Consider the following 24,167-nt stretch of genomic DNA (forward strand, 5'->3'; position numbering starts at 1 on the left):
AGTTAACCACTTTTGTTTTTGCACTAGAAACTTCGTGGTACCATGGGTGCTATTGAAACAGGAACAGTCTCAACAAGTGATGTGAGTATCTCTTCATAAATTGTTAATGTAGTGGCCTCTCAGAATATTAGAAGTCTCTATTATTAACCAACATTTAAAATGGAAACAGTCAGGGTTAAACAGGCCCAGACTATAACCAACCTTGAAAGCTAAATAGGCTGTGGAATGGATTAGCGGCATGTGGCAAGAGTAAATTGATCATAAAGATGTTTCTGTGGTTTTATACCTACTCTATCCCTTTTATGTCTATCCCTTGCCCACCCCACAACCACCTCACAAGGAGGCCCTCAGCAAGGAGCTCCCCTCTCCAAGGAGCTCCATCTAATACAACTAGGAGCCACAGAGCCTCTCCCAAAAGAACATGGGAAAAGGCTTCTTCTCCGATTACTTACCTACACCTAAAAAGATGGGAGAGTAGAGATCTGTCCTTGACCTGAGCAATCTCAGTTGCTATATCCACATGCATCATTTCAACAGTGACTCTTGCCACAATAATCCCTGCCCTGGAGAAGGCAGATTGGCTGCCTACCTTCAACCTCAATATACTGTACTCCCATTTGGTTTATCCACTGTATCGTGAGAATTTTCCAAGGCACTAGCTGTAGTGGTGGCACACCTACAAAAGATGGGAATAACCTTTTTTCCCTTATCTCAATGATTACCTGCTGAAAGGGCCTCTCTGTACAGCCACAGAAGGTGTGGTTGCTGTAACCAGAACCCTCTTCAATGAGCTTGGACTCCAGCTCAATCTTCAGAAGTGCCCGTTGACTCCCAATGGAATTGGAGTTCATAGGGGCCTATGTGGGCAGCATACAACAGCCACAGCCACTCTACCAGTAAAAGAGCACAAACCATTGCCAGTCGAGTTCATGTTATTCAGAGTGGTCCCCAGATAACAGCAAAATCCTGTCTTCAACTTTTCAGCCACATGGCAGCTGCAACATTCGTAGTCCCTTATGCATGCCTTCGCATGAGAGCCCTTCAAATGTGGCTCTGCACAGTATACAAACCCCACTTTCACCGCATGGGCAAAATGCTGTAGGTACCACTTAATATCAAGGCATCACTATCTTGGTGAACAATACCCAAGAACGTCCGCAAAGGAATACCATTCCTAAGGACACCGCCTACATGCACAATTACAACAGATGCATCCCTCATAGGATGAGATGCTCACCTTGCAGAACATACTGCACAAGGCCAATGGTCTCATGAGGAATCCCAGTTACGCCTCAATTTACTGAAAGCCAGAGCAGTTTGCAGTTGCCAACAGTTCTTAATAGCAAATAGAACAGTACAAATACTAACAGCCAATATAACAACCATGTTTTATGTAAACTGCGGAGCACAATCCTACCCACTATGTAAGGAGGCAATGTGTCTCTGGGAGTGGTGCAACCCACACAGTGTTACTCTGGCAGTGACTTCTTTACCAGGCAAGAACAATGCTATCACAGATGATCTTAGGAGATGCTTCACCAAAAATTATGAATGGGAACTCAATCCCAGTTGCCTAAAACTGGTGTTCAGATGATGAGGATACCCCAGCATAGACGTATTTGCCACCAGCAACACTGCCAAATGCCCAACCTGCTGTTGCAGAGTGGATCTAGGACTACAGACTCTAGGAGATGCAGTCTCAATAATCTGCAATGCTCCCCGATGTACTCATTTTCACCATTGCCTCTAATATGAGTCCTCAAAATAAAACAAGACAAGGCCAAAATAATAGTAATAATACCAGACTGGCCGAGGCAAATCTGGTATCCTTACCTAATGAAGATGGTAGCTCCTCTTTGGCAATTCCCTCCAGTCTCCTGCCTGCTCTTCAACAAAGGCTCAGCTCTTCACCCGCCCAGTGTTGACAATCTGCATCTCAGAGCATGGCTGATCGTTGGCTGACATCAATAGAAGAGAACTGCTTGATTCCAGTACAGCAGATACTTACTAGTTCCCCTATACAATCTGCAAGAAAACCATTTGCTCAGAAATGGCACTGTTTCACCAACTCGTGTGAAACACAGCAGGTTTCTTCTACCTCATCTGCTATTCCAAACATCCTACTGTATCTTGTTATATCTCAAACAGTTGTGGTTATCACTTAGCTCCATACAGGTACACCTGGCTTCTGTTACAACATTGTACCCACCAGGAGATGATTGCTGTCTATGTTACACATCCCATTATCAAAAAGTTCCTCAGGGTTGCAGAATACATATCCACTGATTAAAGACCCCATAGCAGCCTGGGATCTGAACCTCGTATTAACAGCACTCATGAGAGAGCCATTTGAGCCCATGGTAACGTGCTCACTTTTTCACCTGTCCACAAAGAACACATTTTAGTAGCTATCATGTAGGGTGGGAAGAATGGGAGCTCTTATGTCAGAACCACCATGTACAGTGTTTCAGAAAGATAAGATCATACTTCACCCGCAACCCAAATTTCTCCCGAAAGTACCTATGTACTTTCGCTGTAATGGACCTTTATACTTACCTGTTTTCTTCCCTGAATCCCTGAATGCCAGTGAAGCATTCATGCACGTGCTGGATGTCCGCAGAGTGATGGCCTCCTACCTACAAAGAACAAAGCCTTTTGGAAAGATGGATTATTCATATCTTCCACAGAATATTCAAAGGGGTTAAAGATATCCACAGACTATCCAAAAGGATATTGGGCTGTATTCATCTAGCTGATGAAACTAAAGGCAAACAGCCACCACCAGCCATACTTGCCCACTCCAGTAGGGCAATGGCTGCATCAGTTGCATTTGTCCATAATGTGTCCATTCATCATATTTGTAGAGTGGCTACATGGCTGTCCATGCATATGTTCACACAGTACTATGCCATTGGAAATTACTTGGCCACAGACACTCAGTTTGGCCACACAGTTTTATCCACCGTAACGTTACATCATTATTACATCGAAACTCCCTGTTGTTGTCTCCCGCCGCCTGGTGTTCTACCACCCACCCTTTTGGTGCATACTCTTTTCTGGGTAGAGGAAGAATGGGGGGGTCAGCAGGCTGCACATGAGGAAACTAGTTTGTCACAGATCTTCTGGTCTGATATCTGAAAAGCTGAATGAATGAAGCATAAATGTAGATAAACAGTGACATCTGAATGCAAAACAAATTGTCCTTTGATGGTGTCTCTTTTGTGATCTGATTGACAAGAATCAATATTTAAATTCTGAACATTGATGTTTTTCCCAAGGGCTTATTATCCACTGTTCAAAATTGCATTGGGTTGAAATGTAATATTGTCTTGACTTTACTGAACAGTATGAAATAGTTTAACTTTCTATCAGTTGTTGTGTTCAAAATGTTTTGCCTGTTGAATCAAAATTCTTAAATTGCAAAAAAATACAGCTGAGCTGAAAACATTCACTTGTGTGAACTTAAGGATATGTTAAATACTTTAAAATCTGTATTGCATTTTGTTAAAAAAAAAAGCCTACTTGGGCAGTAGATACATTACTATTTAATTTCATATGGATGAACAGTTGGGATGTTCTGACTGCAGTATCTTTGGAATGGCAATTATAAAAAGTAATTTGATTTCAAGCTGTACTACACAATTTTGCCACTTGATGGCACCAAGAAACAAAAGTATTTATTTAAAACAGGTGCTGCATAATGTTATCTATTCATGAAATATGTGAGATCCTTGTGCTTCTGCTTATCAATTCACACTGAGTCAGAATACTACAATTACAGCTGTCAGTGGTAAGGAAAGGAAGGGGCAATTAAATACTAAAAACTGAACACTAGTAATTCAGTATCAAACTCTGATGGGCAGCAAAGGACGCCCTCAGGAGTTAAGTTGCTTCTGTCTCTTTAATGTATCCTCTTATAAATATGACAGCAAATATTTCATTTAATAATCCTCCCCCTCCCTCAAACCTCTACAATATGCAGCTACAAAAACATGCCTCAAAAGTGTTATGCTTTCTTAGGCAATGTCAAACCTTCTTTCTTGAGTTAACTGAGCTTAGTGGAGAGTAGAATTCCATGCCTCATCTCCCCAACCTTGTACACTGAGAAAAGGCAGCTACATGCTGCTCTATCAGGGAACATTAGACTCAGTTTTGCACTGTGATATAGGCAGTGCAGTGTGGCAAAGTAGCATGTGAAAATGAATCTCATAACTTCAACTTACTATATGGTTGTGATATAGTGCAGAACTTTCATTCCACTCTTGCAAAAGCTCTGGCAGGATAAACAGTTTGACATTTAATGATTTTTAGGTCCAAAGAGTGTGTTTAAAATTTAAGGCATTGATATATGTATTTTAAAAGAGATTTATGAACATAAACCTAGAGTTGCTTCTTTAAATGTAAGCTAAATCCCTAAAACAGTATCTTCACTCAGGGGAAAAAGATGTATTTTTAACCTGTATTAACTATGTTGTTAGTTAGCGAAGACAAAATATATTGTTGTTTTAACCCATGTTAATTGGTCATGGTTACCAGCTAATGTGGGTTAAAACTAACAATTTACCATGTTCTCACTGGGATTTTAGTGCATGTTAGATTAAAGTGGGTTGTAAAACACCTATTCTTTTTTTTTCCCTAGTAAAAACAAGGTCTAAAGGTGGTGGTTGAAATATTCTCAGACAGTCCCTTGCAATATTGCTGTTTTAAGTCTCCACTTAATGTCTTTTTCCAGAGGACCTTACAACAGTAGCTAGTAATCTTCCTCCCATAACCTTCAGTGTGTAAACTGAGGATGAGTTAAGGATGCCCTGACAGCCTTTTACACAGATCTCAGGAAATTATGGCTCATCCTAATGAAAATATGAGGGGTTTAATTTTAATTGAAAGCAGTATTAGAAGAAAACTTTAAAGGTGGTATCTTAATGATATGATAGTTAGTTTAGTTACTAGTTTCAGTAGTAGTGAGGGATGTCCTCCAGGGCAAATAAATGAGGACAATTATTTAGGTTTAGACAGTTTTTTCAAGAGTGAGTGGTTTTGTTGTTTACAGCAGATGCTTCACTCCATGTGACCTTTTGCTTGTGAGGTTTATGAAAGCAAACACCTACTTGTTAGAGAAACGTCTTCATTAATGATCACCTTCAGCCTCTGGTTATATAAATGTGGAAGTGGGGCTGAGGGTAATGAATTCATGTGCAGTTCTTGTGGAAAAGTATAAGCATCACTTAATGTCTTTTACCTTTTAATTTCATACAGGACTTGACTTGAAATGCCTGTCCTCCTTCAAGTCTTTGAAATTCGTGACCCTTTACAGTGTTGATGGTCCACCATGATATTGTGTAGGCAGGTGGTGAAAACACAGGCTTGTAAGTGGGGGGAAATTATTTGTGTGAAGCACGTCTACATATTTTCTGATCAGTTAGTCAAGATTGTTGCTGCTTTGAGAGAAATCAGAGTGAAGTACTGTTCTCATCACATTTTGAGAGTTTCGATGTACCTGTGTAAAGGACAATGTGCAAACCAAATTGCACCTTAAACTTCAGGCAACATATTGTGTAGGTTTTATTGCAGTAATGGGGCTGCTGAGATTCAGAGCTGGGAGGGCAAACCTTGAATAATTCTAGCTCACAGGTGGGCAATAATTTTTGATGGGACAGCACACCAGTAATTTAGTAAGTGATCAAGGGCTGAGCTCCTTTGTGATATTCATGGAGGAGGTGCGGGATGTAGAATGGAGGTTGGATGCAGAAGTGAGCTTGGGGTAAAGGATTGGTGTATAGGAGAGGATGTAGGGTCCAGGAGAGGGTATGGGTGCAGGAGAGGATTCTCACCCAGGAAAGAGGTGTAGAAGGGGACGCAGGGTCTGAGAGGTAGTTGTAACCAGGGGAATGGGGTGCAGAGGGTTTTGGTTGCAACCTGGGACCACAAAGGACTATGATCAGTTTTCTCTGGAAGATATGCACTTGTGTGGCTGCTCAGGAGAGATTGAAATGCTGCCCAGCTGTTGAGTGGATCACCCGCAACTAGGTTTTTTTCTTTCTACTGAGGTTGCACATTCACACATGCCTTAGTGACGCAAAAATCATCCCACATATGAATGGAAAAAAATCTGTACTCTAGAGGGAGCACTGATTATGACTTGGGGCAAGAGTTCAGAGGGTTTGGGTTCAGGAAAGCAATGTGACCTGTGGAATGGGCATGTGGAGTTAGGTGGGCTGTCAGGTGTAGGATCTGCTCCGGAGTTGCTTACCCTAGCTAGCTCAAAGCAGCCAGCTGCTGGGGCCACATGCATATCTGTGCTGCATGCGCCGTGGAAGTGGGGGCCATTGTGCACTGCCTGTACCACAAATATGGCCCAGGTAAGCTCCCATTGGCACTTTTCTAGCCAATGGGTGCAGTGAGGATTGCACTGCAGTTGGGCAATGCACAGAGGCTTGCCCCTCCATAGGGTGTGCAGCACTCAGACACACATGACCCCACTAGCTGGCAGCTTTGAGTGGCCCATGTGGGTCCATGGCAGAGAGCCTTTTTGAGGGCCCCTCGCTGCACTGCAGGAATTGGCAGCTCATAGGATCATGGCAGCCTGCGTCTAGTACATAGGCTGTATTTCACTCATCCCTCACCTAGAGTTTCTAGAGTGTTCCCTAGTATACAACAGGAAGTCCTGTGGCAACTTATAGACTAGCAGATATTTTGGAGCATAAGCTTTCATGGGCAAAGACCCGCTTCATCATCTGTTAGTCTATAAGGTGCCACAGGACTTTTTGCTGTTTTTGAAGATACAGACTAACACGGCTACCTCTCTGATGCTTTCCCAGTATAGCTGACTTCACTTTTGGGAAATTTTTCTTAGTCTACAACTTACGTGCTCTTTTGTTATAACCAATGTATTTTACTGTGTTTAAAAGAAACACCTTTTAAAAAAAAGTGGAGGTGAATTTTAGGGAAAAATATATGTTAATCTTTCTGGTGAAGTTGTAGTGCTTCAGCCAATAATGTCATTTACATACTGCTAAACAAGTCAAAGAATTAATTTAGTATGAGGGTTCACTCTAAACTTGAATAAGAAAACAACGGACTTTGGTTTAACACACGGGCCGGGTCTACCCATGCCCCTCCCTTTCGGCAGGGAGATGTAAATTACATGGATCAGGACTGTTTAAGAGGCTCTGATATGAATATTCAGTGCCTCATTAACATAATGGTGCGCTTCAAAAGTACTGCTTTCGAAACGCAAACTGGCCATGTAGACGCGGGCACTTTGAAATAAACCCCAGACTTCTAAATTCCCTTATTCCCAATTAATTTTGGGAATAAGGGAATTTAGAAGTCTGGGGTTTATTTTGAAGTGCCCAAGTGTACACGGCCAGTTTGCATTTTAAAAGCAGCACTTTTGAAGCGTGACTGGCTGTCATTGTGTTAATGAGGTGCTGAATATTCATATCAGCACCTCATTAAACATTTCCAATCCATGCCATTTACATGTCCCATCCGAAAGGTCCGTGGCTGTGTCTACACATGCCCCTCCAAAGTATAAGAAGTTGTGTGTGTTATAAATTGGCTCTACTTGTGTACACTCTTTTATATTCAAAGGTTTTTTGCCCTCTGTTTTCATTGTTGAGTTTTTGGAACTGAGACTGTCTTATCTTGTGTATGTACTGTGTCCTTTTTGTATATCCTATTATTTTGCACCTGTATACACTAATATGTAACGCGCATTTATCTAATTTTTGCAACAGTTGCCTCCAGTGGGCAAGTGCTGTTACCGGCTTCAAAGCCCTGTACATTGTGACTTTTGTTGTCCCTTAATCCTTCTCCTTTCTGCTGAAGCTGCATGACTGACCACCACCTTATGTTCTCTTCTCACTCTAATCACTGCCCCTTGGCTTCTGAATTAATATCCAAACTCATAGAGGGGTTCTGTGGCAGAGCTGATGAAGTGGGTCTTACCCACGAAAGCTTGTTACCTAATAAATAAAATTGTTAGCCTTTGAGGTGTTACAGGACTGCTTGCTTTGTTTTGTGGATTGCAATTAGAGTTCTTGATTTTCCAGAAGACCTGCCTTTTGTAAGGTATCTTGTTAGCTGCCAAAGTTGTGGCACTATTCCATGTTCAGTATTCTAACATCATGGTTTGGTTACTGCTTAGCTTTTCTGAAATGCAGGTGCGTATGGTATAGATCCCTATCAAATGAAGGAACTTCTAATAATAGTTGCAAATCACAAAGATAGAAAGATGAGAACTTTGAAGGCTTCAGTGAGGATGAAATGATGTTCCTCTTCAGACAGTTATTCTCAGATCTGGCTTCCAGACTTTTGTCTCACAATGTGCTTGATGGTGCTGCTGACTCAAATGGTGTGGTGAATCCAGATCTGCTGACAACAGGGGACAAAGGGAACAGTTGTGCAGGTGCTCAGTGTTTCAAAGGGGCCAAGAGATCTAACTATTGCCACTGCTACTTCAGCATTGGCTGCGGCTAGAGCTCCAGCCCCTTTCGAAATGCTGTGGTCACACTGCTCCACCACTCTGTGTGGCTGGGGTGGGGGGGTGAGGTGGGGAAAGGCAGAGCCATGGTCTGGGTGCCACTAATGGAAGACTGCCCTAGGCCCCATCCCTTTCACGGATGCAAAGCCAGGCTCCCTTCACACCTTGACCCAGGATCCATGGTGGCTGTCAGCTCTGCTGGGTGAATCAGAGATGGTTAGTGATTCTTCTCACTTTTTTAATACCAGCCTTGAATAATAGTTCTGCAACTGAATCTAAAGTTGCTTAAATGCTGAATTGCTCCCTTCATAATGGGGGAGTGAGGTGGGGACAAGAGGGGTAGTGAACCCCATTCTTCCTCTCTGTGCTCTGGAAAATTACAATTTTTCCAGTGATTGCTTCTATCTTGTTTGCATTGACAAACCTTTAATTGTCCAATGTAGGATCTTGTCAGCCTTTTCTACCTACCAGCTGATTGTCCAAAAAAATCTTCATTTACTAAAATGAAGAGGCTGGTTAGCTCTTCGCTTCATGAGAGCCACCCCATTTCCTTGTGAAAAGTTGGTGGTGAAGATAACCATCTCAAACTCCAATTCATAAAGCCAGCAATTCAGTGATGTATCAAAGGACTTGCACAGGTTTCCAAGCATTTTATCAGAAAAAATCAGAAGTGTATGAAACAGTAAAGCATGCTTCTGCATGCACGAATACATGCCTTTGCTCCTCCCCACCTCCATCAAGGGGACTTTGTATGCAGATTTGCTTTATGGAAGTATTCAATCACCAGTTTATTATTTGGCAGGAGCTTCTACTAGTATCCAGCTGCACACATTCTTCTCATGCACCAGTTTAGACTGAATTGCATGCATACCATTGCAGGGCATATGCTAGCTGCATTTTTTTTTTTTTTTTTTTTTTTTAAGAAAAGTGGTTTTCAGATTATCAAAGCTTTCTTCCAAAAATCCTATTTGTGTTTTTCTTTTTTTTTTTTTTTTTTTCAATTTGTAATCTCATATAGATAGTTTAGGAAATTCTGGTGTAGCAGGGGAGAAAACCAGAACTTTTATAGATTTCAGATCAGGAAAAAGTATTTGAATTCAATCTCTGATCTACTGAAATTTTTATAAAATAAGAACATAAGAACGGCCATACTGGGTCAGACCAAAGGTCCATCCAGCCCAGCATCCTGTCTGCCAACAGTGGCCAGTGCCAGGTGCCCCAGAGGAGGTGAACCGAAGACCGTGATCAAGCGATTTGTCTCCTGCCATCTGTCTCCACCCTTTGACTAAAGGCTAGGGGCATCATACTTTACCCTTGGCTAATAGCCATTTATGAACCTAACCTCCAAAAATTTATCAAGCTCTGTTTTAAACTCTGTTAGAGTGCTGGCCTTCACAGCCTCCTCCGGCAAGGAGTTCCACAGGTTGACTGTGCGCTGTGTGAAGAAAAATTTCCTTTTATTAGTTTTGAACCTACTACCCATTAATTTCATTTGGTGTCCTCTAGTTCTTATATTATGGGAACAAGTAAATAACTTTTCAATATTCACTTTCTCCACACCATTCATGATTTGATATACTTCTGTCATATCGCCCCTCAGTCTCCTCTTTTCTAGACTGAAAATGTCAAGAATAGTTAGTGCCTTAATTATCTTAAAATAAGTGGTTTTTTTGCCATTTTAGAGTTCCCAGTATGTTCAGTGTGTTGCTGGATGCCTGCAGCTGATGCTCCGTGTCAATGAATATCGCTTTGCATGGGTAGAAGCAGATGGGGTAAACTGGTGAGTATATTGTGTACTTATACAGGAAGACCATGGCTGTATTAGCACCCCACCACCGTTTGAAAGGGGTGTGCTAGTATAGCCACAGCTGAACAGTAACACTTCAGACGTGCACAAGAGGCTGTTTTCCCAAAAGGCTTTCCTTGTAATTGAACTCTTTCAGCTTAATTTTAAAGACTTTCTTACTGATAGCCACAGTGTTTGAGCCTGAAACCCTCATTTGTGTTCATATAGTAATATATGCATCCATACAAATGAGCTGAAAAAATATGGTTGCTCATGGAGGCCATATGACAATTTAGGTCTTAATAAACCATTGTTTTATTAATAACTGACATAGCTATCTGTCTTAAAGTTTAGAGCACTATGAGGTTGAGATGCTGCAGGTTATTGAAAACAGAATTTTTTTAAAAAATTGAAGATTCAGTGGAAACTTGAAGTGACCTTTTAATGTAAAGTTTGGTGAAGAGTGGTAATTTCTGGCATCACACCTCCATTTCATTAGGTAATGTTTTAGTAGATCACTTTCTACCCAAACATTTTCAATTTTTTTCAAAGCAGGAGTTCAGTAGTTGTGCAGAAGTTCAGAAACTTGTCCCTGGCCTTCCTTGAAGAAGATCATTTTGTGAATCTCAGTATTATAAATGACTCATCGCTAGAGCTGACTGAACCTCAAAATTTTCATCTTTGTGGGAAATTCACAACAAGATTTCCATTGCTCCCAAAGATCAAAAAGTCAATATTTCCATTGAAATGAAAATTCTGAAAACGTTGTTTTGGAAATATCAACGTGATGCACAATGACAAAGGACACGTCTTTCAAATAGTATATAATAAACTGTAAGAAAATTTAAAAAGCCAAACTATTAAAATTGGAACAAAAGTGCTTTGAGTTTTTTGAAATGAAACACTTTGGCTATGTCTACACTTGCACAAAACTTCGAAATGGACATGCAAACGGACGTTTCAAAGATGACTAATGAACTGCTGAAATACATATCCAGTGCCTCATTAGCGTGCGGGCGGCCGCGGGACTTCGAAATTGGAATAAGGGGATTTTGAAGCTGGTGGGGTCATTTTGAAAAAGACCCCTGTCTGGATGAGCTGTGTGGCAGCGAGCCACAGCAATTTTGAAGTGCCACAGCCGCCTGCATGCTAATGAGGCGCTGAATATGTATTTCAGAGCTTCATTAGTAATCTTCGAAATGGCCATTTGCATGGCCATTTCGAAGTTTTGGGCTAGTGTAGACACGGCCTTTGATAATTTTTCATAACATTTTGACAATCAAAATAGTCCCACAAAATATCTTGTTTTTATCAAATTAATATTTTCCGTCAAATATATTATTGTCCGAAAAGTTTTTGACCATATCTACTTATTATTTTACACATAAGTGAAAAGCCTGTTCAGCACACACATTGTTGCCATAGCCCCCTCTAATTTCTTGGTGGTATGGGATTTATGACTTTCGTGACTTGGCATGACTCTGATTACAAGCTGCAATTAGAAAACCCATAAATGGTGCATGTAGTAGTTTGTATTTTGAATACATAGTTAGTTGATAAACAAGTTAAGTTCCAAGATGAAATGGGGACAGCCAAAGAAAGTGGTTTTACGTTTTGTGTTCTCTACCCACTCTCTAACTCCATGATGCAATCCCAGAATAGCTGCAAGTGGCTCCTAAAATGAGACTGATGTATGTTAATTATATTAACATTCACTAGATAGTGATATATTGGCAGCTAATCTGAAAATGATACTGCATTAGGTCATATTTGGAAAACATTCTTTGCAACCTGAAGGCTACATCTATGCTATCCCAAAACTTTGAAATGGCCATGCAAATGGACATTTCGAAGTTTACTAATGAAGCGCTGAAATACATATTCAGTGCCTCATTAGAATGCCAGCAGCCGCGGCACTTTGAAATTGCCGTGGTTCACCGCCACGCGGCTCATCCAGATGGGGGTCCTTTTCGAAAGGACCCCACCAACTTTGAAATCCCCTTATTCTGTAGGAAAAGGAGCCTCGTCTGGACGAGCCGTGCAGTGGTGAGCTGCGGAAATTTCAAAGTGCTGCAGCCACTGGCATCCTAATGAGGCGCTGAATATGTATTTCAGTGCTTTATTAGTAATCTTCGAAATAGTCATTTGTATGGCCATTTTGAAGTTTTGGTATAGTGTAGACAAGGCCTAAGGCTTGTAAATGTAACTTGTTAAAAATGAAAGCTTATAGGTGTGTCTACATGTGCAAAAAAAATTCGAAATAAGTGGCCCCTTTTCGAAAGAGTGGGAGGAGCGTCCACACGTGTAAACCCATCTTGCAAAAGAAAATTGAAAGAACGGGGCGCAGACTTCGAAATCCGAACCCCAATCCTGTATCAGGAAGATCGCTCCATTTTGAAATACTAAATCGAAAGTGTACACGTATAGATGCTCCACAGTCTGCTTTTTCAAAATACGGGTCCGCCATGGCACTGGACAACTGGAGCGCGGGGCCACTCCAGCCGGCGGCAGCAGCGGGGGTCTATGGTCCCTGCGTTCAGCTGCCTTAAAATTAATTTAATATTTTATTAAATTAAATTATATTTATATTAAAATCTGTCAACTATGAGGAGACCACAGGCAAGAAGGCTGAAGGACTTAGAGAGGGAGAGAGAGAAAGGAGGTAAAAGAAGAAGCTTGGCAGAGACGAATGAGGCCTGGATGATTGTTCATGTTTACTGGGTTTGGTGCAGGCCAGAGAGAAGATTAAGAATTCACACTGAGTACCTAGTATCAGTGAAAAACCTCAACAACGTGGAAACGGTGGCAGATATGTGTCAAGATCCAAAGGAATAGAGATGTATGGGACATGCCTGTGGATGACAGCTCGACCCAACTTGTCAGAAAATCAAGTGTGCTTATAAAGAGTTTTCCAGTCATCCATGGAAGATTGATGATCCTCGTTAGGGATTCAGAAAAGTCAAAAACATTCTGAAAGGGAAAGGGCAACAGGATGGTGTGCACTTTTCCTGGAGCCGAGGCTCCAGATGTTGCTCTGAAATTGGATGGACAAGAATCAGGTGACGATTCATATGAATTGTGATGATTCATATCTGTATCAGTGACACTGCACCACCGGATCTGTCACAGATAATAGATGACTTCAGGGAATTTGCTGCAGAAGAAGGATGTCCATGTGATCTTACTGGAAGTTCTTCTTGTTCTGTGAGTGAAAGATTGCAAAAGAATGTGGAAGTGGACTGTTGGCTAGGTAAATGATGTAGCGTGCAGACACTTTTATGTTTTGAAACTTTGGCTCACTTTTCATTTGAAGAGGGGCTGTACAGTTTTGACTGTCTCTGCCTCAGTAGATGGGGAACCATAATGTCCTTGGGACCAGGCTGACTTGAGTAGTTAGAGCATTAAAATAACAAAAAGGACCAGGTAAAAAGAAGGAAGATAAGAGCAGTCATTTGACATATAGACACAGCTTAAGTGAGGAAAAAGTGCTTAGGTTGGTCATGCAAGTGCTGGGAGTCATGAACTACTGGATTTATCCAGTCCTTAGTTGAGAACATAAAGCCTATAGCTTTGGCCGGTGAGCTCTTGTGCTAATGGTAAATTACAGAAAACTGCACATGTTCAGGGTTATATACACAGTGCGCTTGCCCATTATTAAACATTTGCACTACTGCATATGCTAAATGTGTCTTTCAGTATCATGGGAGTCCTGAGTAACAAATGTGGCTTCCAGCTCCAGTATCAGATGATTTTCTCCATATGGCTGTTGGCATTCAGTCCTCAAATGTGTGAACATCTTCGTCGATATAATATTGTTCCAGTTCTGTCTGACATTCTCCAAGAATCTGTCAAAGAGAAAGTAACTAGAATCATCCTTGCAGCGTTTCGGGTAAGTGTAGTTGACTGTAATTGTAGTGTGGTTATGTGGTCTCATCTCTTACTGAAAAACTTGTGTCTATGGATTATTTCCTGGCATGATGGATTAGACGTGTTGTTCAAATTGATTTCAGCTTTCCTTTCAGAGCCAGTGTTAATATGTGGATTCTTTGTGGGTAAAAGGCATGCAGCGTTCTGCACCTTTCTGAACTGGCGACTGGCAGATGCCTGGATGAATGTTGCTTGTTCTTCTGTATTTTGTTATAGTGCAATTTACAGAATTTTTTAAAGAGGTGCTGCTGCAGAGGTCAGTATTGTAAGACAAAAATTAAACTCCTTAAATACTGGGTAAATTGTCCTTGCTGCTACTTCCTAAAAAATGTACCAGCTCAGGTGGAACATCTATTCACCAACCTTTTGTTGTGATTGAGTGAAAATGATTGTATGTGTCCAAAACAAAGCTTTCTGCGGAGAAACTTTGTAAGACTTGCGTAAGCATGGATAGCGTAATATATGCTGGAATGAGATGACTATGTAAGAGCACTGAGTAGTTGACTTGAGGTGCAAAATTATATAAGTAAAATGTGAAAAGGAAAATGTGTTATGTAATGCCAAAGCATTGTGGCTTCCTGTATCTCTGTGTGTGTGTGTGTGTGTGTGTGTGTGTGTGTGTGTGTGCGTGCGCGCGCGTGTGTGCGCGCCACATGCACAAATGTCTGGTTTTTCATCCCTTTTTTGTAGTCAGGCATTGGCTGTTTTATGTGCATACTTTTCAGATGCAGTCATGTATATTATAGTGAAAATAAAATGTGTAGTTGTACAAGGTGAGTGGGGATGAGGGAAGCTTCCTGTTTAAGGCAAGAACTGCAGTTGTACCGGTGTGGTTGGGCTCCAATATAATTTACTGCCTTTGGCAACTTAAAACCTGAGAAGGATGTAATCTTCATTCAGAGTTTCAACCTTCCTAAGGTTTTTAAATTGATTTTTGACTTAGTAAAATTATAACAATTTTAAAACTTTGGAGTACAGACCTTAAATTGCAAGTTGTACCCTTCAGCAGTGATATTTATTGCTTGTTGGACTTGTTAAGAGGTAACCATCGGGTCTTCATAACCACCCCAGCAAAACCATCTCATCCACCAATTTACTTTTTCCCTTATTGCAGTGCTGTGTGAGTGTGTGGCCTCTAGGCTGCACACTCAAATTGAAACCTGTTGGACCTTACCTCATTCATTCTGCCTCTAATAGCCTGGCAGCTGCAAACCTTCCACACTGAATACATTAAATTAGTGATCCAGTTAGTTTTCTCTCTCCAGGTAATTATGTCCCTTGTTCTTGAAAGAAATTCTGGCCTATTCATATGAACATGCTCCTCTAGGATTTTTATATTGGTAATGCCCATTATCAGCATAAAAAGTGACCTGCTTTGATTAAATAGCATACTTTGAGCCTGATTAAATTTAACTGACAGTGGGAGTCAGTGCTTGGGATGTTCATGTTTGACCGGTTAATTGATAAGCCTCATCCTAAATGAGTGAGGCTTACTAGTTATGGTCCACTGATATGGGCTGGAGCAGACCCTGCCCACTGCAGGCAGGCAGCTGCTCCAGCCCTGGGGGGCTGCCATGGGTGGGGGGCACCCCAGTGAGGCCATAGTTCCCGCCTGCAGCTGCCTGGCCTGGATGCGCTGTGAGCAGGGGCACTCCAGCCTGGCCAGAGCAGTCACCATCTGTGGCAGCCCTGAGGAGGGGCAACTGGGGAGGCTGCTCACATGCACCAGGGACCAGGTTGCGCTGGCCCAGCTGGAGCACCCCTTCCTCTAGCGCTTTTCGGCTGGGCCAGTGTGGACAGGGGCTTCTCTGGCTGTGTTGGAGTGTTTATGCTTAAACAGAGCACACGGGATGTTTTATAGGGGAAATGGCAGAGCACCACATTTGTTGAGAATACAACAGTAGCATAGGCTTTTCAGTCTCGCGCACGCACACACACACACAGAGACAGAGAGAGAGAGAGCGCGAGTGAGTGTCCCACCAGAGAATGTGATATTATCAGTCCAGAGCCTGGATCAATGTAGTGGCCAGCTAGATAGATCACAGAGGGGGAGCAGGGCCTCGTTGGTCACAATCTGATGCTCTCCTGGAGTTGGTGGCAAGGTGAACACAGTCTCATGGCAAAGCACCCTGCTTTTATAATCCTTTTCTCTGTTGAAATCTATGGATTCTGCTGTGTCAGTCTGTGACTGGTGTGTTATCTTTTTGATATCAGTCATTCCCAGAATATCTCCAAAAGGCTCATCCTCTAATCAGTTGTCTTTAGGGGTGCCTGCTCCATGCTTTAGAGTCGTCAGTCTGCCAATCTGATCACTTCCTGCACTGACGGTTCTTTCCTCACACGGTTCAGTCTGTCTTCACCCATGCGTCGCCCCTCCTTCCGTAGCCATCTGGTTCTGGGGAGAACCTTCGCACCTTTATCTCACACAGACATAGCACTTTCACATGTAAATAGAAATGTTACAAGGACTTTCAAAGAAAAGCATTATACCACAGTATTTCATCTTGGGCAAAGCAAAGGGCATTGTAAATCAATCAGTTAAGACTTCAGCCTCCAGTGTTCCTCTAATCTCATTAACATAGACACAATACCAAGACTCTGTCTCTTTCCTTACTAAACTTTAAAACAAAGGAATATATTCAATTAAAGAACTTAATTAATAAAATTAAGAAAATGTTAAACGTGCTAATATGAATCAGAGAGGTAGCCGAGCTAGTCTGTATCTTCAAAAACAACAAGAACTCCTGTGGCACCTTATAGACCAACAGATATTTTGGAGCATAAGCTTTTGTGGGCAAAGACCTGCTTCGGGAGATGCATGCGGGGGGAGCGGGGGGGTTCAGTGGAGGATTTAAAGAGGGGGTCTCAGTAAAGGGGAGGGCCAGAGCTGACAAGGTATGTTCAGTCAGGGTGGGTATGGCCCATTATCAGCAGTTAATGTGGAGTTGTGAACATCAAGAGAGGAGAAAGCAAGTCAGTTCATTTAGGGGGGATGTGGCCCATTGTTGGATGCTAATGTGGAGGTGCAAATATCAGGAATGGAGAAACTGCTTTTGTAATGGACCAAACACTCCCGGTCTCCATTCAGTCCTTAGTTGGTGGAATCAAATTTGCAAATGAATTGCAGCTCGGAAATTTCTTTCTAATTTATTTTTCAATTTTTTTTGTTGTAGGACTGCTACTTTTAAATCTGTTACTTAGTGTCCGGGGAGATTGAAGTGTTCTCCTACAGGTTTATGTATGTTACTGATCCTTTTATCTGATTTATGTCCATTTATTCTTTTACGTAGAGACTGTCCAGTTTGGTGAATGTAAATTGCAGTGGGGCATAAAATAGAGAGAGAAATTTCTGAGCTGCAATTCATTTGCAAATATGACTCCATCAACCAAGGACTGAACAGAGACCGGAGTGGTTGGCCCATTAGAAAAGCAGTTTCTCCGCTCTTGATGTTCACACCTCCACATTAGCTACTGATAATTGGCCACATTCCCGCTGACTGAACTGACTTGTGTCTTCTCTCTCAATGTTCACAACTCTACATTAACTGCTGATAATGGGCCATATCCACCCTGACTGAATAGACCTTGTCAGCTCTGGCCCTCCCCTTTACTGAGAGCTGCCTCTTTAAATCCTCCTCTGAAAACCTCCTACTCATGTGTATGATATAGCGGGTCTTTGCCCACGAAAGCTTATGCTCCAAAATATCTGTTAGTCTATAAGGTGCCACAGGACTTCTTGTTGTTTGTGTATGTTATTTTACATTGCTACATTATTAAACCAAAATATAAATATAAAAAGAATAAAACTTTCAACTCCTGAAGGAACAGTTCTCCTCCCTGCCCCCTCCCCCCGCCACCCGCAGCAGTGCTTCAGGCAGGAACACTCTGACCTGGCACTCTCCCATCCCTGTATGGCTGTGGGTGGGGGTGCTCCAGCCTGGCCAGAGCAGTCCCTGTCTGCAGCAGGAAGTCTGCTCCAGCCTAGCTGCCCTACTTGTTTCATCAGTTAATTGGTTAAACCTACCATTTAACTGTTTAACTACTTAGGTGGATTTTACATCCCTAGTCAGTGCAGCAGCCAGTGATTTCATTATATGATTATTCCAGCCCCATTCTTACTAATACAGATGAACTAAAATCCCTCATATGAATATAGCCAAACTTTGGGGAAATTGATCTTTGGATTCAGATATGAACTGTGCGTTGCAAGATCTGTCTTTGGTTGTCTAAAATATTTTATTACTCTTTATGCAGGAAGGTATGTAGGAACTAATGTAAGGTCACTTTCATGCTGTTGTACAGGCACTCTTGAGCATCTTAATCAACTAAGGTAATGGAAGAATTAAGGCCAGAATATGTTGAAATCCTTGTTGATTCATAATGCACTCTTGAGCAAACATTTTTATAAATTATTTGCACTATTGATGAAACTACAGATCTTCTTGCGTAATTGAAATTAATCATAGAGGATTTTAGTAGAAAGATAACTAGAATTTTTAAATTGCAAATAATTATTTACATTACATTTTTCTAAATTCTTCTTTTGCCAGAATCTTTTAGAAAAATCTACTGAAAGAGAAACTCGCCAAGAGTATGCTCTTGCTATGATCCAGTGCAAAGTTCTAAAGCAGCTAGAGAACTTGGATCAACAGAAATATGATGATGAAGACATAAGTGAGGATATTAAGTTTCTACTGGAAAAACTTGGTGAGAGTGTCCAGGATCTTAGGTATATTTTCTAGTATGAGTTTTTAAAACTGTGTCACTTGCAATATTGGCGAACTCACTGAATTTTTATCATGTTTCAAAACTGGAAATGGTAGAGACACTGATGGTGTTCTAATATACTATATCTTTCCAGCAGCATATGGAAGATCCAATTTCCAACTGTATGTTTGGTACATATGACTAGAAAAATCTACTATGGTTATGCACATGTGCTTCTTACTGACAGTTTAATAAGGGTTTCAATAGGAGTTGCATTGGCTTGACTGTAACCAAATTCAGTATTCACAAAATATGAAATTTAGTGTAGACCCATAGAATGCCAAATGAATATGAATACACTACACATTTATCCCAATTTATGCGGGATGTGTAATTCAGACTAAAGAGTGTATCTCTCATTTGGGTGCATGATCCGTGGTCAGAGGAAGAGCTATTTCAGATCAGTAACTTTAAGATTATGTTCTGGGTGAACATATGTATAAGTGTTGTGGGAGGAGAGCCCTTTTTCAACCTGTAACTAAGGGCTTATGAACACCTAAAATGCTAGTGATGCAGCTGCAACATTTCAGTGTAAACAGACATGGACTGGGTACTTCCATTGGCATAGGCTCTTCCCTAAGAGGCTGTAGCTAAATTGATAGAAGGCTTAATTTGGCTTAACTATGCCACTTAGGTGTGGATTTTTTCACACCCTGCAACAATATAGTTGTGCCTGCCTAATTTTTTAGTGTACATCAGGCCTAAGTCTTAAATGTCTGCAGTGGGCCAAGTGAGAGAACTTCAGAAAATATTTGTCTCCTCACCTCAACCTGTGCTCACTTTCATGTTAACTTTATTCCACCAATGTTTTTAGCCACTTACCCAAATAAGAATTTTGATACGGCTTTGCAGTGAAGGGTTTGTCAAGCTTGTCATAATAAATTCTACGGTTTCTCAAAGCATTAAGCTACTCTTGCACTATCCAGGGCCCATTCCAGGGAGCCAAGAGTTTCACCCTGTGTTTTTTGCACTCTAGCTCATTTGACGAGTACAGTTCTGAACTCAAGTCAGGAAGATTGGAATGGAGTCCTGTACACAAATCTGAGAAATTTTGGCGAGAGAATGCTGTGAGATTAAATGAAAAGAATTATGAGCTATTAAAGTAAGTTCTTAGTTTTCCTTAACTTATTCTCTTTTCATACTGTTCTTTAAAGTATATTTTCAGTTTTCAAATGTAAATCAAGTGTAATATGGTATGTATTTCAACGTGAACAAGAAGTACTGTAATTTAATTTTGTAGAACCTAAGGCGAAGAGAAGATCGGAACATATTTACTGTTCACTGTGTGGCTTTTGAAAAGTGAGCATTGTTTGTTCAAAAGTTGAAGTGCTAGTTTTCAGTAACTAAGGCAGGTGCTCTTGATTGTATAATTAGCTATAGTGTCAACAACCCCATCTTAACTCACTTGCGGTGTGTCCCATGATCGTTCTTAAACTGTTTTAGTTAAATAAACGTAAAAGAATACCAGCTGTTACAGTCCCAAAGTCTGTCTTCACCATACCTTCTTTAAAATGTTGCTATACATTCCATCTCTCTTCTACCTTTTTGTGGTGTTGAGGTTGAGGATTTTGTTAGATCTGTGGAATTATTGTGTGTGTGACCTCTGGCTCAATGGGGCACACTCCATACTCTTGATCTAGTTTCTGAAGGGGATTGTATAATGCAGCTACTAATCCTAGTCCATCCATGGCAAATAGCTGCACCATTTCAAGGTTGGAGCAAAGGACATCCCTGTTTTATTGCCTGGCTTTCAGAAGCCAATTAAGAAAGTTGGGTTTTAGATGACTGTGAATGCTTTTAGTTGTCTAATTGATCATTGTGCTTGTGTCCTTCACTCTTGAGAGAGTGTTGTCTAACTGCCCCTTCTTCTACTTTGTTCCTAGGTGTCAGTGTTGCAACCAATATTTGTACAGCATTTAAAGCCCAGATACAGTTGGAATGCATGATAAAGTAGAAGGCGTGGAGGAAGCCTGGCTGAGTTGTGAGGTTGTTTATCCTGCGCTGAAGGCAAAGAAACTGAGTCCCAATCAGTATAGCTATTCCCAGTAGTAGGCAGGCTGGTGTCTGGAATGTCCCGACTCTTGGAAACCAGCATTTCATGCCATGATAAATTTTCATTTCGCTTTGGATAAAATGGCTCAGAATCAGACTAGCTTCTTAATCTTTGAGGAGGCAGAATAGTAACAAGGAGTCATCTGCGTGAGTTGCAGAAAATCTCTCACTGAGATTTTGGGTAGTTCTCAGAGCATGTCTTGGGCTATGATCAATAATTTAACCTAGCATTTCTCGTAGAAGATGTGTCTCAAAAGCTTGTCCCTTTTGGAAGTTTTTTTCAATGCATATCTTTGTTGAGATATTAGATCTTTCCCTCTGGAAAACAACTCAAGTCCACTCTACTTTCCCTGGTTTAATCTTCAAGCCAGCCTGCAGGGGGCAGGAGGTGCTGGACAGGTCCTGTGGTGTGTAGATAAGCTCCAACTTTTCCTCTTTCATGTACAGCATAGCCTAGTAAATCTTTGGCAACTGCTTAAGATTGCAGCCTGGGTAGGCATTAGCAAACCAACACAGAACCTAGAGAAGACAAGAAATATAGAAGAAGGAAAGAGGAAATTTTTGCTTACGTTTCTGTTACTCAGGATTACAAAACAGAGTAACTCTCATTTGTCTCCCAGCAATATGTGGCTACTTCACACCGTGCTCATTAATGTGATACTATAGTGTTATTTCTGGATGTCCAGTAGCAGCAACATGTTGCAGGTTGAAAAGCTTTGGCTATTTCTTTTGAATGTAGGCTGTATCTGAAGAGCGCTTTAAGTGGGACACGAGGAGAGACATCATCCTGCTTTTAGTAGTACTTTTATAGATGGTACCCTACGCTTATTCTTCAGCGTGTGGACTGGTTTTAAGTTCATTTCTGGGTGCAATTAATACGTAGGGCTGGAAGGGACTTCAGAACCAATTAGTCAATGTTCCTGCACTGATGGAAGACAAAATATACCTAGGTAGACTATTCTTGACAGGTATTAGTGTAACGTGTTCTTTAAAAATTTTAATATTATGATTCCACAATCTCCCTTTTTAACCTATTCCAGTGCTTTTCTGTCCTTTATATTTGCACGTTTCCCTAATATCTAAATCTCCATTGCTGCAGAATAAGCCCATTAATTCTTGTCTTGCTCTGGGGACACGGAGAACTATCAATCACAGTCCTCTTTATCACAGCCCTGAACATATTTGAATATCAGTAACGGTTGTCTTCTCTCAAGATGGACATGCCTATGTTTCTAACCTTACTCATAGGTCAGGTTTTTCGGAACCTTTCATTCTTTTTGTTGCTTTCCTCTGGACTCTCTAATTTGTCTGTATCTCTCTCAAAGTTTGGTATCCAAAATGGGACGCAGCATTCCAGCCATGGCTTAGCCACTGTTGAGCAAAGTTGAAGAGTGACTTCTGTTCATACACACAAGAAAGTTTTCCATTTTTTTTTTTTTGGCAACTCTATCATGCTACTGGTACATAGTTAATTTACGACCAACTCTAACCTCCAACCCTTTTCTGTAGTAGTACTAGCTAGGAATTGGTCCCCCTTGTATATTTGTGCATTTGATTTTCCTTCCTAAGTGCACAGTACTTATCTTTACTGAATTTCAGATTGTTAATTTCAGACCAATTCTCCAATTTATCAGGGAATTATGGGTTTCTAATTCTGTCTTCTAAAGTGTTTGCATACCCTCCTGGCGTGATTGCTACAGATTTTATAAGCATGATCTCCACTCCATTATCTAAGTCGCTGTTGAAAACACTGAATACCATGAGACCCAAGGCAAGCCTCTGTAGAATCCCATTAGATGCTCTCCCAGTTTGACAATGAACCATTTATAACTGTTTGAGTAGGGTTTTTGAACTAGTGATGTGCCCACCTCTGTAGTAATTTCATCTAGCCAACATTTCCTTGATTTGCTTATGAAAATGTCGTGGGAATACTATCAAAAACTTTAATAAAGTCAAACCTCTTAACCAGCCAATGGTTTTATCAGTCATCCTCTCGAAGAAGGAAATAAAGTTTGGTTTGGCATGATTAACCCTTGAGAAATCCATTTTGTCTGTTCCTTATGTGAGTTTATAGACCTTACTTATATGTGCTGGACATGTGACAGGGAATTCTCAGTATAGTCCATAGTTCTGACATTTGTGTCATACCTTTTGGTTCAACAGAGCCCAAGTCTGCTGCCATTGAATGTACTCTGCAAAGTCTGATTCCTAGACCTCTTTTTTAATTTTTTTGAAAGGGTTAGGAGTTAAGAGTTGTCAGTGGATCAATCTGACATTTTCTGTAGGTGCTTTTGAATGATAAAATAGTACTAATGTCCAGAGCAAAGGACAATTTTATTAAAACAAAATGTGGGGTTCCACCATAGCGAAAAAATGGATTTTTGTGAATGAATTTGAAAATATTTGGACTATATGTGAAAATCAGTTCAATACCAAGCTTTTCAAGCTCTTAAGTTCTTTTTTTGCTACTTACATTCAGGCTTCTAGATTCCTCCTCTTGCTATAGTATATGGAATTGATTAGGGCTGATAAATGAATGATCAAAATTATTTGTGATGAATCACACAATTAAAATTATGCTGTTAACAGAATACCATTTATAAAATATTTTGGATGATCTCTACATTTTCAGATATATAGATTTCAATTACAACACAGAATAAAATTATACAATGCTCACTTTAATTTTAGTTACAAATATTTGCACTGTAAAAAAACAAACAAAATAGTATTTTTCAATTCACCTAATAAGTATAATGATTTAGATAATGGCATTGAGAGCACACTTACAAAGTTTGTGAATGATAGCAAGCTGGGAGGGGTTGCAAGTGTTTTGGAGGATAGGGTTAAAATTCAAAATGGTCTGGATAAAGAGGAGAAACAGTCTGAAGTGAAGGGGATTAAATACAAAAGTGCAAATGCAAAGTACACCACTTAGGAAGGAATCGTCAATTGCATACATGCAAAACGGGAGATGACTGTCTAGGAAGGAGTACTGTGGAAGGAGACTTGGGGGTCATAGTGGATCACAAACTAAATATGAGGCAACAGTGTAACGTTGTTGCAAAAAAAAAAAAAAGCAAACATCATTTGGGGATGTGTTAATGGGGCTATTGTAAGCAAGACATGAAAAGTAATTCTTTTCCTCTA

The 24,167-nt window shown here is 40.8% G+C and overlaps 1 protein-coding gene across 1 annotated transcript in view; it reads left to right on the top strand.

Annotated features, from left to right (window-relative positions):
* The window catches only part of ATP6V1H (ATPase H+ transporting V1 subunit H), an 88,040-nt gene that overhangs the window by 30,760 nt on the left and 33,113 nt on the right, over positions 1–24,167 (top strand). The window contains exons 7-11 of the mRNA XM_074985793.1: positions 28–81; positions 10,168–10,265; positions 13,968–14,160; positions 18,749–18,927; positions 19,942–20,067. Of these exons, the coding sequence (XP_074841894.1) occupies positions 28–81; positions 10,168–10,265; positions 13,968–14,160; positions 18,749–18,927; positions 19,942–20,067 (650 nt within the window). The remainder of the gene's footprint in view (positions 1–27; positions 82–10,167; positions 10,266–13,967; positions 14,161–18,748; positions 18,928–19,941; positions 20,068–24,167) is intronic.

The sequence above is a fragment of the Carettochelys insculpta genome, chromosome 2 (genome assembly GCF_033958435.1).
Source record: "Carettochelys insculpta isolate YL-2023 chromosome 2, ASM3395843v1, whole genome shotgun sequence".
NCBI lineage: Eukaryota > Metazoa > Chordata > Testudines > Carettochelyidae > Carettochelys > Carettochelys insculpta.